Source organism: Sus scrofa, chromosome 2 (assembly GCF_054392235.1).
Source record: "Sus scrofa isolate SSC_HxYL_T2T_F1_AM1 chromosome 2, Sscrofa_HxYL_maternal_Yorkshire_Landrace_v2.0, whole genome shotgun sequence".
Taxonomy (NCBI): Eukaryota; Metazoa; Chordata; class Mammalia; order Artiodactyla; family Suidae; genus Sus; species Sus scrofa.
Genome location: NC_139384.1, coordinates 11,071,233 through 11,087,154, shown reverse-complemented (window position 1 = coordinate 11,087,154; position 15,922 = coordinate 11,071,233). Strand labels below are relative to the sequence as shown.

Below are 15,922 nucleotides of genomic sequence, written 5' to 3'. Positions count from 1 at the left end.
TTTGACCTCACTCTTCACAGAAACACAAAGGTTCATCTGCCCCAGGGATGCTTGTCCAGGAATTTTTCCAAACCCATGTGGCTCAATTCCACAAGAGGAAATTGATTATAATTATTTATCAAGTCATGAAAATGTGCTTTGGAAAAATTATTCTATTGGCAGCATAATATTTTATTATCCTTAAGTACCATAATGTATCTAATGTACCTAAATTTCAATAATCCAATTTGAAAAAGGTTTCTTGAGTGTTAGGGGTGTTCTGGGTATGTGTTCTGTTCTAGGATACATCAGTAAACAAAGATGTATTGCCTCTGTGGAAATTATATTGTAATAAAGAGATAAAAACCATAAACATAACCAAAAAAAAAAAACCCATAAACATGACAGATAAACAGTATAGTGTTAGAAGGTGACAGCTACAATGAAAAAAAAAAATCTAAGAGGGCTACCACTGGGAGGCTGTGTGTTTCAGCAAAATGATCCAAATAAATCTTGTTGAGAAGATGGCATTTGAGCAAAGCTTGAGGGAGAAAATTAGCCGAGTAGATTGGAGGGAACAGCATTCCCACCAAGGGGATCAGCCATTGCAAAAGCCATAAAGTGAGAGTATGCCTGGCATGTTCTGGCAAGGAGGCCAGTGTGGCTGTAACTCAGGGAAAGGAGATGAGGTCAGTGTTTGATGGAGAACAAGAGCATGGAGGACCTGTTGAGCCATTTTTGCCCTGAGGAAAATAGAAAGACATTGGAGTATTTTGAGGTGTAACATGATGAGGTATGTGTTTTAACAGGATCATTCTGACTGAAATTCTCTGATAGTTGCCTGGAAGGCAGGGACAAGGTGAGAAGCAGGGAGTCCAGTTAGTTTTACCTAACTGTTAGTCAGGTAAAAAGTGGTAGTAGTTTGGACTGGGGTGGATGAACTGGAGGGAATAAGAAGTGCTTGAGTTCTGGGTATATTTAAAGGTAGTGCCAACCAGGCTTCATAGTGTGTGTGAGGTGCAAGAAAAAAAAAGATGAGTCAGGAATTTAAATAAGGTCTTAAGGACCGACTTGGGAATATTAGACATGAAGATGATATTTAATGCAATGAGATTGTCAAGATCCCCAATGGAGAGATGCTGTGGCAATGAAGAAAAGAGAAAATGCTCGCTAGTATACCCTAGCATACTCCAATAGGAAGACTAAGAAGAAGACAAGAAGAAAACTATTTAGGTTGAAAATGCCTTGGTTTAAAATCATGACCTAGAGGGAGTTCCTGTCATGACTCAGTGCTAACAAATCCGACTAGGAACCATGAGGTTTCAGGTTCAATCCCTGGCCTTGCTCAGTGGGCTAAGGATCCTGCATTGCCTTGAGCTGTGGTGTAGGTCACAGACGAAGCTCGGATCCCGCCTTGCTGTGGCTTGGGTGAAGGCCGGTGGCTACAGCTCCGATTAGACCCCTGGCCTGGTGCGGCCCTAGAAAAGGCAAAAAGACAAAAAAAAAAAGAAAGTCCTAGAGTACAGTGTTATTTATCTTTTATTCATCTGTATGTTTTCAAATTAAAGCAGAAAATAAATTTAGGGTATATGTCTTCTGCATTAACATTTTAGAAATCAGAAGTTCCCATCGTTGCTCAGTGGTATTCATGAGGATGCAGGTTCTATCCCTGGCCCTGCTCTGTGTGTTAAGGATCCGGTGTTGACGTGAGCTGTGGTGCAGGTTGCAGATGTGGCTCGGATCCCAAGTTGCTGTGGCTGTGGTGTAGACCAGGAGCTGCAGTTCAGATTTGACCCCTAGCCTTGGAACCTCCATATACTGCAGATATGGCCCTAAAAAGGAAAAAAAATTAGAAATTATTTTTTAAAAATAATAGAAATTAGACGGCCCCCTTATCTGTGTGCAAATATTTGATACCAGCAACTTTTCTTTTCTGAAAACATGTCTGTTTATTTTTATGTTAACCTAGAAAAATGTTAAATCACCTAAGTAAATATTTACTCTCTTAGTCAATTTTGATTTTTTATGTGTACAATGCAATGATATTTAGTATATTCAAAAATATCTGTAACTATCACCACAGTCAATATTGGAATATTTCAATATCTTAAAAAGCAACTATTTAGCTATCACCCTCCATACCATAATCCCCCATTCTCCCCAGCCCTGGAGAAACCACTAATCTATTTTCTATCTCCATAGATGTGCCTATTCTAGACATTTCATAAGAAAGGAATCATATAATATGTAATTTTTCATGAACAACTTATTTTATTTAGAATCATGTTTTCAAGGGTCATCCATATCATAGCATATATCAGTACTTCATCTTCTCTATGCCTAAATAATATTCCATTATCCAGCTTTACTACATTTTGTTTATCCATTCATCCATTGATAGATATTTGGGTTGATTCTGTCTTTGAGTTTTATGAATAATGCTGCATAATTTATGCATAATTTTTTTTCCATCACGTCCATGGCATGCAGAAATTCCTGGGCCAGGTATCAAACCCAGACTGCTACAGTCACAACACCAGCTCCTTAACCTGATGAGCCACCTGCTAAACTTTGTGTACAATTTTTTATTTAAACATATATTTTCAATTCTTTGGGGGATGTATATAACTAGGCATAGAATTGCTGAATCATATGGTAACTCTTCAACCTTTGAAGAATGACAGACCATTTTTCCAAAACGACTGTGCCATTTTATATTCCCACCTGCAGTGTATGAGGGCTCCTATTTCTCCTTATCCTCACCAACACTTGTTATTATCTGACCTTTGACTGTAGCCATCCTAGTGGATTTGAAGTGGGGTTTCTTTGTAGTATGTCTATACATGTCTCTGATGATGAATGACGTCAATCATCTTTCCTGTGCTCATTGGCCATTTGTGTACATTCTTTAGAGAAATGTCTGTTCAAGTCTTTTGCCTATTTATTTATTTATTTATTTATTTATTGTCTTTTGAGGGTGCACCTGCAGCATATGGAGATTCCCAGTCTAGGGGTCTAATCGGAGCTGTTGCCACAGCCACAGCAACACCAGATCCGAGCCGCGTCTGTGACCTACACCACAACTCATGGCAACGCCAGATCCTTAACCCACTGAGTGAAGTCAAGGATCGAACCCGCAATCTCATGGTCCCTAGGTGGATTCATTTCTGCTGCACCATGGCGGGAACTCCTTTTGCCCACTTCAATTGGTTATTTGCCTTTTTATTACTCAGTTATAGGAGTTTTTATATTTTCTATATGTTAAGTCCTAATCAGGTATTTGATTTGCAAGTATCTTCCCATTCTGTGGATTGTATTTTCACTTTTGAAAGAGTGTCCTTCGAAGCATAGAAGCTTTAATTTTGTTGAAGCTCAATTTTCTATTTCTCTTTTGATGCTTTTGCTGTCACATTTATGAATTCATTGCCAAGGAGTTCCCATCATGGCTCAGAGGTAAAGAACCTGACCAAGATCCATGAGGATTTGGGTTCAGTTGCTGTGAGCTGCAGTATAGTTTGCAGAGGAGGCTTAGGTATTGCATTGCTGTGGCTGTGGCTCCAATTTAACCCCTAGCCTGGAAACTTCCATATGCCATGGGTGTGGCCCTAAAAAGCAAAAAACAACAAGAACAACAACAGCAAAAACTTTCTATACATGATGATTCTGGTTCATAAGCCTCTCTGACCTCATAAATGGCCAGTACAAGAATACATTTTCTGGAGCATGCCACAGCCTAGATTCTTGCTAAGGAAGAGTCCTTCTAGCTGATACTCTCAGCTGAGTAGCCCTACATACCCATAAAGATAAAACTGGAAAAGTCCTTGGCATAGAAACCAGATTCCTCATAATCTATCCCCACCCACTTCTCTAGCCACATTTTATCCAACTCCCCTTCGGTCCACGTTTCAGCCACACCAAATGCCAGGAGTTTTCCTGAAGGCCTGCTTTCTCATGCTTCTGAACTTGTGTGTACATGGTTCTCTTTCCCATGATCCACTTTCTTAATTTTATCCACCACTGTGAACTGCATCTGGCTATCTCAAGGTAAAACAGGAAATATCGAGAAGATGCCAGTTTCACACCATCTACAGGAGGTGAAGGACCAGGCTTAGAAAATAAACAGGATCTGGGGAAATTCCAGAGAACCAGCAACAGGGAGCGTTGAAGTCCAATAGCTGTCTTCTAGCAAAAAGGAGTATCCTGTCAGTTGTTAGTGTCATTCATCTGGCACCCAAGGCCCCCATTGCCTTGCATAACATCATAGCGTCTCTCATAGGAATGAATTCCATTCTTTTGCTCATTTTTTTTTTTTGTCTTTTGTCCTTTTAGGGCCATACCCATGGCATATGGAGGTTCCCAGGCTAGGGGTCTAATCAGAGCTGTAGCCACTGGCCTATGCCAGAGCCACAGAAACGAGGGATCCAAGCCATGTCTGCGACCTACACCACAGCTCACAGCAACCCTGGATCCTCAACCCACTGAGCAACAGCAACCAGGGATCGAACCCACAACCTCATGGTTCCTAGTCAGATTCATTAACCACTGAGCCATGACGGGAACTCCCTTTTGTTCATCTTTAAGTTACTTGCTCAAGATTTACAATCCTTAGGAGGAGAATTTCATGGGCCATGGCCTGACCTTGGTTCTTAGAAATTGAAGAGAGGAAGGACCTTCCTCTGACGTTCGTAGAAGTTTGGTAAACATCTTTCATAATGACTAAACCAATGAGAAGAGCTCTCAGAGTAGGAAAGGGGATGCCTGCTGGGCAACCAAAACTTATTATGTCTACTTCAGTCCTTTACTCAACTGGCATCAAAGCACATCCTTCTTTCCATTACTTTTTTTTAATCTTTACAATGTAACTATCTTCACACACACACACATAAAAAATACATGTAACTATCTCCACAGGTATATACAAAATACATGCAGTGCCTTCATAAAGGGCCACAGCCTCTCTCCTCAGTGCCATTCAAAAGAGTCTGGATGCTCTCTTGGGAGAGGTTGGGAAGCATGGAAAAGTTTGAAGTAGTAAAGTGACATTACTGAAAGAGAAATGACAATGACAGATCCTAGACTTGAAGCTCATCCATGTCATGACATTTATTGATTTCATTAAATGAAATTGTTTGTTTGTCATATTGTCTCCCCCACTGGATTGTAAGATTCTCCAGTTGAAGTCTGAGTTTTTAATCCCTAGCACAATATTTAGCCTGTTGTAAGCACTATATAATTATTTGTTTTTTGGTTTTTGTTTTTGTTTTGGGGGGTTTTTTAGGGCTACACCCATGGCATATAGAATTTCCCAGGTTATGGGTCCTATATGTTATTTGTTGAATGAATATACAAATAACTTATCTGAAAAAGAAAATGTTTTTACTAATTAGGTTCTGGACAAATTTAAGGCAGAGTCTGATATCAGTCACTGTAAAATTCCAGAAAATAAGATTAAAAATTTCAACTTGAATGTTCTGGCCAATACTACAGACTGCTTGCTTCATCAGAATCTTGTTTATGCTGGCCCTGACCAGTTTCTTTGTACGTCTTTTACAGCTTATTTCTGCCATTGTTATGAACATCCTGAGTGCCTGCTTTTCTGCAATTGGAGCACTTATATTACTGATTGCATGTTTCACTTATAGCTCAGAAAAGAATGAATATGTTTGGTCACATGTAAGTACCAAGTTTAATAATAACTGATCAAAATTTTAGAGATAGGTGAAAAAGCTATGGTGAATGATGTAGGTTGCGATGTGCAAGGTATGGAAAGGGCAACAAGTTGTCAAACATCTTTGGCAGAGAACTGTAAAAACAAAGTGTATTTCCTCCAAATTTTTGCCAAGGAAATATTTTTTTTAAAAATCAGTTTTCTTCCAAAATTTGGAAGCATTAGAAACCTCGGAGAAAGGGGAACACCTGAGGCTCCCAGAGCTGTAAGAGACAGGAAAGAGTCCTCCCCTACAGGCTTTGCAGGAATATTGTCTGGCCAACACAGTCCTTTTGGACTTTTACCCTCCAGGACTGTGAGACAATACACTTCATTTGTGTTAAGGCCCCTTGTTGTGATACTTGTTTACAGCAGCCCTAGGAAACCAGTAGAGGAAGCCAGTGAATAGCCATCCTCTCTTCTCCTCTCATGTTCAGAACCAACAGAGCCAAGACACAAGAATCAATTAGATGGAGAAAGAACTATCCACTTTATCGTTGATTATATGGTTGGAGAATGAGTTTTAAATCTTTGGCCAGATGTGCCTACTGACCTACTGATACCTCCCTTCATGAACTAAACTCAACCTGCTAGTTACAGGTAGACCACAGACCTCCATGCACTGGCCCTAGACGAGGACCAGATGTTGAGAAAAAGAATGTGTACACGTAAACACAAATCACTCTGGAAAGAAAAAAGAGAGAGAGAACCCAGAAGGAGCTGAGTTCCTTCTCTCAAAAATCACCAGATAAATCCCTGCTTCTCACATGGGGAATTGTAAGTGAACAGCATTGAAAAGCATCAAAACCCAATCTTTACCTATTTCTAAGAGAGCAGAAAATCCTACTTGGGGCCATGGTAGAAATGACGAAAGAGAGGGAGAATGGTTCCACCTAAGACATGTGATAATGTTCATGATATAAAAGAAAACATGAAATCACACAGACATTGATGGAAAAACATAAAACCCAGATCATGTGGACATTCTCACCAAAAGAGAGAGTGTAAGAGATAAAAAGATGGGTGTCCAGTATGGTACATGACACTATAGGCCATCCTCTTCTTTTCAGTCTACTTTTCATGTGTAAAATAGAAATAAAAGCATCCAACTTATAGGGTTGCCTCTAGAATTAGAGAGTTTAACATAATGCGTGATACACATGGAAGTCTTAAATTTCAAACATATTTTGGTGTTACGAAAAATCCCCCACAAAAATCGGTTGTGTGAGACTGATAGGATGAATGATATTTACGCTTTTTCCTAAATGTTCTTCTTATACAGTTTCTAAATGTTTAATTAACATGAGGAATATTTCTTTTCTTTTTAATTCAGTTAGCTGGTAGTATGATTTTACAATATTTACTCTTCAGTGCCATCACAGAACTGATCACTGTCTCCATAACTCTCTCCTGGATTGTGAAAGCATTATACCATCCAGAAACCAGTGAAGAGAGTAAGTAATTTTGTTTCTGGCTGACAGATCACGATAAAGCAGCTTCTGTCAAGAACCTTCTCTGAGGGACTAAAGTTTAGCTAGAATTGAGGAATAAAAGTGTTGCTTCTAAACTGTGGTCAAGGGCAGCTAAAAATATGCTAAAATGTCTCTTGCTTCATACTGTGCAAAACTGAAGTCAACCAGCTTGTCTTAGGCAAAGTTCTGTGGGAGAATGCTGTTTTTCAGACTTGCATCTCCAAGGAGGTTAATAGAAGAAACAGATAGACTGAAGTGGTTTCATAGGTCATACCATGAAGTAATATAGGGACACTGAATTCCATAGACTCTGAGATTCAAATCAGTTATGAAATCTTGGTTTCCCAAGTTTGAGATCTTCAGATGCCTTCAGAAAATGAAGATTTAGAGGACACTTAAGAGACTACTTCTGGAATAAAAGAATAAAGATCTCTAAAAATCCATTATTTGATAAAAATAAATGAAGTTGTCAAAATCAACTTTTTCAGAACTCTGGAAATTAGTCAAAACTTACAATAATCCAGAGCTCCCATCGTGGCTCAGCAGGTAATGAACCTGACTAGTATCCATGAGGATGTGGGTTTGATCCCTGGCCTCGCTCAGTGGGTTAAGGATCCAGCAGTGCCATGAGATATGGTGTAGGTCACAGACATGGCTCAGATCTGGCATTGCTGTGGCTGTGGCATAGGCTGGAAGCTACAGCTCTGATTGGACCCCTAGCCTGGGAACATCCATATGCTGTGGGTGTGGCCCTAAAAAGACAAAAAAAAATTTTGCAATAATCCAAAAGCACTTTTTCATGAAGACTGGCTGAATCTTGGTAAGAAGATTGAGCTTTGTTGTGTTGTAATTTGCCCTATTTCCATCCTCCTTGTCCCATTTCCATGGTAGCTTTTTTTTTTTGGCCATGCCCACAGTATGTGGTAGTTCTCAGGCCAGGGATTGAACCCCACAGCAGCGACCTGAGCTACTGCAGGCTCCTTAACCTCTAGGCTACCAGGGAACTCCTCCATGGTAGTTTTTACATGAAAAAAACTTAAAAGTACAGTACTTGTGGAAAACAGCAACCTAATAATTGCAAAAGCCAGGCAATGGAACTGGAGTTCCCCAAAAATCCCTATTCTCAGAGAATTGTTATTGACTTGTTTGGCAGCTCCCTGGAAATCCCTACTGGCAAGGCTTTTCTTAACTGACCTCAGTCAAAGCTCAGTCACTGTGAACAGCTTTTTTCCTGATATTCTAGAACTGTCAGTGGCATTTAACATCATGTCTGCCTAAATCGAGAATGACAGTTGAGAAAAACAAAAGGGTGACAAAAAAAAAAACTTAATGGAAAAAACTGAGGAGTGCAATGTCCATAGGGAACTTTGAAACTATGATAATACATGGAAATCATAAAGGCCATGTGCATAAGCAGGGATGTATATATGCAAGGAAAAACTTGAGAATGCCTTAATCTCCCACCTCTGGCTGATCTGCGGCTATCTGCAAGCAGGAAGCGGTGGCTAAAGCAGAGAGGCAAACTGTCTCCAAGGGCTTTAAAGACTTACCCCAACACACACACAAGCATGCATGTGCACATATACACAGCTTCTCAACAAACACTAAGAAATATATTAGTTGAGGGCAGTTAAGTAAGTATATCTAATCATTTAGTGACCACTTAAGCCAAGAGAGCAGAGACATCAATTCCCACACATGAAAAATATGAATACTTTACACAATTGGTTCAGGAAAGCCATTAAACGAAATAACAAAAACAACAACATGAGAGGATCTGATTTCCAACAGTACCACATTATATTATTTTAAATAGCCAGTTTTTAGCAAAAGAAATTATGAGGTATGAAAAGAAACAGAAAAGTATGGCCTAATCACAGGGAGAAAAGCAATTAATAGAGTATCTGAGGAAGCCTAGATGTTGAACTTACCAGAGGGGAAAAAAAAAAACTTTAAATGGCCTTTTATAAGTATGTTCAAAGAGCTAAATAAAGCGTGTCTAAAAAATCTCAAGTAACGTATAAGAACAATGTCTCATGATAAAGAGAATATCAATAAAGACATAGAAATTATTTTAAAAAACCAGTAAATTAGTGAAGTCAATGATGTTAGAACATGTCCTCACATCATACACAAAAGTAAACTCAAAATGGCTTAAAGACTTAAACATAAGACATGACACCTAAAACTCCCAGAATAGTCATCTCCATGTTGAATTATATTGAATATCTTGTAATAACCTATAATTGAAAATAATCTGAAAAAGAATATATATACATATAAATATACATATACATGTCTAATGAATAACTTTGCTGTACACCTGAAACTAATACAACATGGTAAACCAACCATACTTCAATTAAAAAGAAAAGAAAAGAAATAAACAATAAGGTCCCAATAGGAATTCTAGAGCAGAAAATGACAATAACCAAAATGAAAATTTCACTCAAGGAACTCAACACAATATTTAATCTGACAGAAGAAATAATCTACACACTTAAAGATAGGTCAACTGAAATTATCTAGACTGTGAAATAGAGTGAGAACAAAGGAAAAATGGGTACAACTTCAGACACTTTTGAAACACAATAAATTATACCAAAATGTGCTTAATGAGAGTCACAAAAGGAAAGGGGAGAGGGAAAACAATACATACAAAGAGTTTTTGAAAATATCTTAGATGAAAACCTCAAAAACGTTATGAGAAACATTAATTCAAGGAGCTCAAAAAACTCCAAATAGGATAAATTAAGAGATTCAAACCTAGACACATCATAAACAAAATGCCAAAAGACAAAGACAAAAATCTTGAAATCAGCAAGAGACAAGGAATTTATCCTGTAAAAGGGGATCTTAAATTAAACCAGCAGCTTATTTCTCATCAGAAACCATTAAGTCCAGGAGACTGGGTGAGATAACCCCTTCAAAACCCTGAAAGAAAAATACTGTCAGCTGAGAATTATATACCCAGCAAAGCTATCCTTTGAAAATAAAGCTGAAATTACATCATTCTCAGATAAGTAAAACTGAGAATGTGTCACTACAGCAGACATACCCTATAGGGAATTCTAGAGTTAGTCCTTCAGACTGAAAGGAAAGGACACTAGAGAGTAAATAGAATTGATACGAAGAAATAGAGATCATCATTAAAAATAACTACATAGGAGTTCCCATGATGGCACAGTGGTGAACGAATCCGAGTAGGAACCATGAGGTTGCGGGTTCAGTCCCTGGCCTTGCTTGGTGGGTTAAGGATCTGGCATTGCTGTGAGCTATGGTGTAGGTCACAGACACCACTCAGATCCCACATTACTGTGGCTCTGGTGTAGGCCAGCAGCTACAGCTCTGATTAGACCCCTAGCCTGGGAACCTCCATATGCCACAGGAAGCAGCCCTAGAAAAGGCAAAAAAAAAGACAAAAAAAAAATACATAGGAAAATATAAATTAAGTATAAATGTATTTTTGTTTGAAACCCTTTTCTTCTATTTGATTAAGAAGAAACTTGTAAAGAAAGACAAATATGGTATTATACTGCTTATATTTGGAATCTAAAAAATTAATACAAATGAACTTATCTACAAAACAGAAACAGACTAACAGACATAGAAAACAAACTTATGGTTACCAAAGGGAAAAGTGGAGATGGATAAATTAGGAGTTTTGGATTAATATATACACACTATTATGCATAAAATAGGTAAATAACAAAGACCTACTGTATACCACAGAGAAGTATATTCCATATCTTTTAATAACCTATAATGGAAAAGAATCTGAAAAAAAATATATGACTCACTTTGCCATATACCTCAAACTAACACAATTTTGTAATTCAACTATACTTCATTTTTAAAATAATAATAAAGTTTAAAAACAAATCAAAATAAAAACAAAATAAAACTCATAGTTATAAAACTGTTTATAGGATATAAAGATGTAACTTTTACGGCAATAAAAGCACAAAGGTGGAGAACAAAACTCTGTGGGGCAAATTTTTATGTACTATTGAAATTAGTATAATCTGAGTGAGATTGTTATAAATTAAGATGTTAACTATAATTTCCAGATAATCACTAAGAAAATAGTTAAAAAATAATATACTAAAAGAAGTAAAAGTATAATTAAACTTTAACAGAAAAGGGGGAATAATGGACAAATAGAAGAATAAAAAAGACACAGGATGTAGAAAACTAACTACAAAATGGCACACATAAATCCTATCTCATCTGCAACTACATTAAATTTACGTAAATTAAACACTTCAATCACAAGGCAGAGATTGGCAAAATGGATTTTTAAAATTTGCTCCAATTAAATGCTGTATACGAGACACTTTAAGTTCAAGTCACAAATAGGTTGAATGTAAATATGGAAAATGGATATCATACATACAGAAACCAAAAGAGAGGTGAAGTGGCTATAATAATGTCAGACAAAACAGACTTTAAGACAAAAATTTTTACCTGAGATAAAGAACATTGTTATAATGATAAAAAGGTTAATCCATTAGGAGCACATGGCAATTACAAGTATGTATGCACCGAACAACAGAGTCCCAAACTACATGAAGCAAAAACTGACAGATTAGACAAGAGAAACACAAAATTTTAAAAATAATAGTTGGAAACTTCAATATCCCACATTAAATAATTTGGATAAACCAGAACAACTATGCAGCAGAAAATAAGACACAGGATTCTTGAACAACATTATTTACCAACTATACCTGAAAAATGTCTATACAACAGTCCATCCAATGGCTGCAGAGGACACATTCCCCTCAAGTGCACATAGCATATTCTCAGGATAGACTATTTTTAGGTATAAAACAATACCTAAAAATAAAATCTTACAAAATATGCTCTCTGTGCACAACAGAATTAAATTAGAAATCAAGAAAGAAATTTGAAAATATTACAAATATGCAGAAGTGAAACTGCGCATTCCTTTTTTTTTTTTTTTTTTTTGTCTTTTTGCTCTTTCTTGGGCTGCTCCCATGGCATATGGAGGTTCCCAGGCTAGGGGTCTAATCGGAGCTGTAGCCACAGGCCTATGCCAGAACCACAGCAACTCGGGATCTGAGCCGCATCTGCGACCTACACCATAGCTCACAGCAACACCAGATCCTTAACCCACTGAGCAAGGCCAGGGACTGAACCCACAACCTCATGGTTCCTAGTCGAATTTGTTAACCACTGAGCCACAACAGGAACTCCCAACTGTGCATTCCTAAATTACCAAAGGTCGAAGGAGAAATCAAAAGGAAAATAGGAAACATTTTAAGATGAATAAAAACAAACACATAACATACCAAGACTTATTGGATTCATCTAAAGTAGTGTTTGGAGGGAAATTTAGAGCTGTAAATAATATATTTTAAAAAAGAAGAAATATCTCAAATCAAAACCCTGACTTTCCACCTTAACAAACTAGAATAGAAGAGAAAACCAAACCCAAATTGAGAAGAATGAAAATGATAGACTAGAGTGGAGAAAATGTCCATCAACCGATGAATGTGTTAAGAAGATGTAATACATATATATGATGGAATACTACCCAGCCATAAAAAAGAGATAATGCCATTTGCGGCAACATGGATGCAACTGAGATTTTCATACTAAGTGAAGTAAGTCAGAAAGAGAAAGAAAATGCCATATGATATCACTTATATGGGAAATCTAAAATATGGCACAAATGAACCTGTCTACAAAATAGAAACAGACTCACAGACATAGAGAACAGACTTGTGGTTGCCAAGGAGGAGGAAGGAAGGAGTGGGATGGACTGGGGATTTGTGGTTAGTAGATGCAAACTATTACATTTGGAATGGATAAGCAATGAGGTCCTGCTCTATAGCACAGGGAACTATATCCAGTCTTGTGGGATAGACCATTGATGGAAGATGATATAAGAAAGGGAATGTATATATGTATGACTCGGTCACTTCTCTGTACAGCAGGAATTGACACAATGTTGTAAATCAACAATACTTTAATTCTTAAAAAGATATAAAAAGAATAGAAAAATAGCAGGAAAACAATTAAACCAAAGTTGATTCTATTGAAAAGCACCAAAAAATAAATAAAAGACAAATCTTTAGATATGTTAACCTAGAAAAAAAGAGAGAAGACTTGAATTAGTAAAATAATGAAATAAAGAATAGAAAATTAGTACAACCGCTATGGAAAACAGTATGGCATTTCCTCAGAAAACTAAATATAGAGCTACCATACGATCCAGCAATCCCATTCCTGGGTATATATCTGGACAGAACTAAATGAAATGAAAATTAATGAAATGAAAGAGGGGATATGACTAACAGGAATAATCATATGCCAACAAATTCCTAGAAACACAATATTGAAACTGATTCAAGAAGTAATAAAAATCTGAATAGACTCAGTACAAGAGATTGAATTAATAATCAAAAAAATTCCATAAAGGATAACTCAATCCCAGCTGGCTACATTGTGAATTGTACCAAATATTTAGAAAATTAACACTAATCTTTCACAAATTCTTCCAAAAAATAGAAGAGGAGATGATATTTGCTAACTCGTTCTGCGAGGTTAGGATTGCCCTGATACCGAATGACAACCAAAATAAATCTATAGACTGATATCCATTATGAATATAGATATGAAAACCTAAAAAAAAAATGCTAGCAAATGGAATCCAGCAACTACACAAAGTACTACAAGAATTCCCGTCATGGCTCAGCAGTAGCAAACCCAACTAGTATCCAGGAGTACATGGGTTCAATTCCTGGCCCCACTCAGTGGGTTAAGGATCTGGTGTTGCCATAAACTGTAGTGTAGTTCAGAGATACAGCTGTGCCTGTGGCGTAGGTTGGCAGCTGCAGCTCCAATTCATCCCCTAGCCTAGGAACTTCCATATGCTGTGGGAGCAGCCCTTAAAAAAAAAAGAAAGAAAGAAAGAAAAATTATTGTACATTATGACCAATTAGGGTATGAAAATCAGGGTAACACACCATACTAACAGAATAAAAGACAGAAAAGATCATCTCAATAGACATAGAAAAAGCATTTAACAAATTCCAATACCCATTTCATGACAAAATCATTCAGCAAACTAAGACTGGTAGAGAACATTCTCAACCTAAAGAGCAGCATTTAGTTGTGGAAAGATCCGCAATTAACATCATACTGGATGAAGAGATACTGAATACTTTTCCTCTAAGATCTGGCAAGATAAAGATATCAGCTCTTGGAGTTCCCATCATGGCACAGTGGTTAACAAATCTGACTAGGAACCATGAGGTTGCGGGTTCAGTCCCTGGCCTTGCTCAGTGGGTTAAGGATCAGGCCTTGCTGTGAGCTGTGGTGTAGGTCACAGATGTGGCTCGGATCTTGCATTGCTGTGGCCATGGCGTAGGCCTGTGGCTACAGCTCCAATTAGACCCCTAGCCTGGGAACCTCCACATGCTGCAGGAGCGGCCCAAGAAAGGGCAAAAAGACAAAAAGACAAAAAGACAAAAAAAAAAAACAAAAAAAAAAAAAAACACTTTATGGTTATATAATTATTTCCATGAGAATATTGTCTACAACAAAAACAGCTCCCTCAACTCAAACTGCTTTATAAATCAGAAAATGTGTCTTCTCTTACGACAGCAAGTCCACACTCAGGAGAGATCAATTGATTTAGCCAACAGCTCAGTGATGTTATCAGTGACCCAGATTCTTTCTGTCTTCCTCTGCAACCTTCAGCTTTCTTCTAAGGCCATAAGATGGCTAGGTTGGCATAGTTCCTGGTTCACATCCAGAAGAAGAAACTGGCTTCCCTTTCTCAGAAGCCAAAAGGAAGTCTCTCTTTACCTCCCATTGACCCAGTTGCCTTAGGCCAGCCCATCTCTGAGCTGAGTAATGGCAAAGGGGATGGGATGGCCATAAAGAATGTAGATAAATGTGTAGTAGGGTGATTTTGAAGGAGCCATTCATCAGAAGAATAGAGATAGAATCAGGGAAGAACAAGGCTAGAGACAAGGATAATTAGGTGGTTGCACCAACAGAGGCCACATTATATAGCCAAACAATGACTGTCTAAATTTAAACAACAGAGAATAAAGAGAAGATGATAAACTTGAAAGGTATCTAGGATGTTTATTAATATTTTGTATATTAGTTTCACACTCAGTGTTGCTAGAAAACTAAGGTCTTAGATTAGTTTCATAAACTGCTTATCCTTTATTTCTAACTCCAGTACTGCTCAAACTATTGAGCATAGCTTTAAGTACTGACCTGTATTTCACTGGATTATAGAACCATTCAAAATACTCATGTATTTTCAGGGTTTTGTGTCTGTGTGAATATATATAACACAATATTCTACTACAAACTTAAAATACAAAAAAGCAAAAACACAAGAATTTTACTTAGAAAAAAAAATAATAACACTATTCCCATTAGAATGGCTTCTGCAGTAACTCCCCGAAATCCTCTAATCTGAGCCAGATAGTTCTCTACTCCATTGGTTATTCAGCTCTTTCTCCCTCTGACCCAGAACAATGAAGGAAAGGACCCAGAAGGAATCTCAGGACCCACCAGAGTCCAGCTGAAGGTTAAAGTCATTTTACAAAGAGTAATATTTTAGTTTAATATGGTTGTTGTAGTTCATTGAAACCTCTGGTTTTCTGATGGGCTATAGGTCTTATGTGCATTTGACTCTTCCCCAGGACAGAGTAGATGCCACTTTCTGGGCTTGGTTTTAACTGGCCACATTCTAGATTTACATGTTTGTTTG

General features: G+C 37.5%; 1 protein-coding gene across 3 annotated transcripts in view; it reads left to right on the top strand.

Moving 5' to 3' along the window:
- The window catches only part of LOC146405093 (membrane-spanning 4-domains subfamily A member 12-like), a 28,626-nt gene that overhangs the window by 12,397 nt on the left and 307 nt on the right, over window positions 1-15,922 (top strand). For 2 of the 3 annotated variants that reach the window (XM_085011004.1, XM_085011005.1), the window contains 2 exons: window positions 5,533-5,652; window positions 7,020-7,140. In XM_085011004.1, coding sequence (XP_084867130.1) covers window positions 5,533-5,652; window positions 7,020-7,140 — 241 coding nt within the window. The remainder of the gene's footprint in view (window positions 1-5,532; window positions 5,653-7,019; window positions 7,141-15,922) is intronic. The other variant, XM_085011006.1, reaches the window with a different exon arrangement.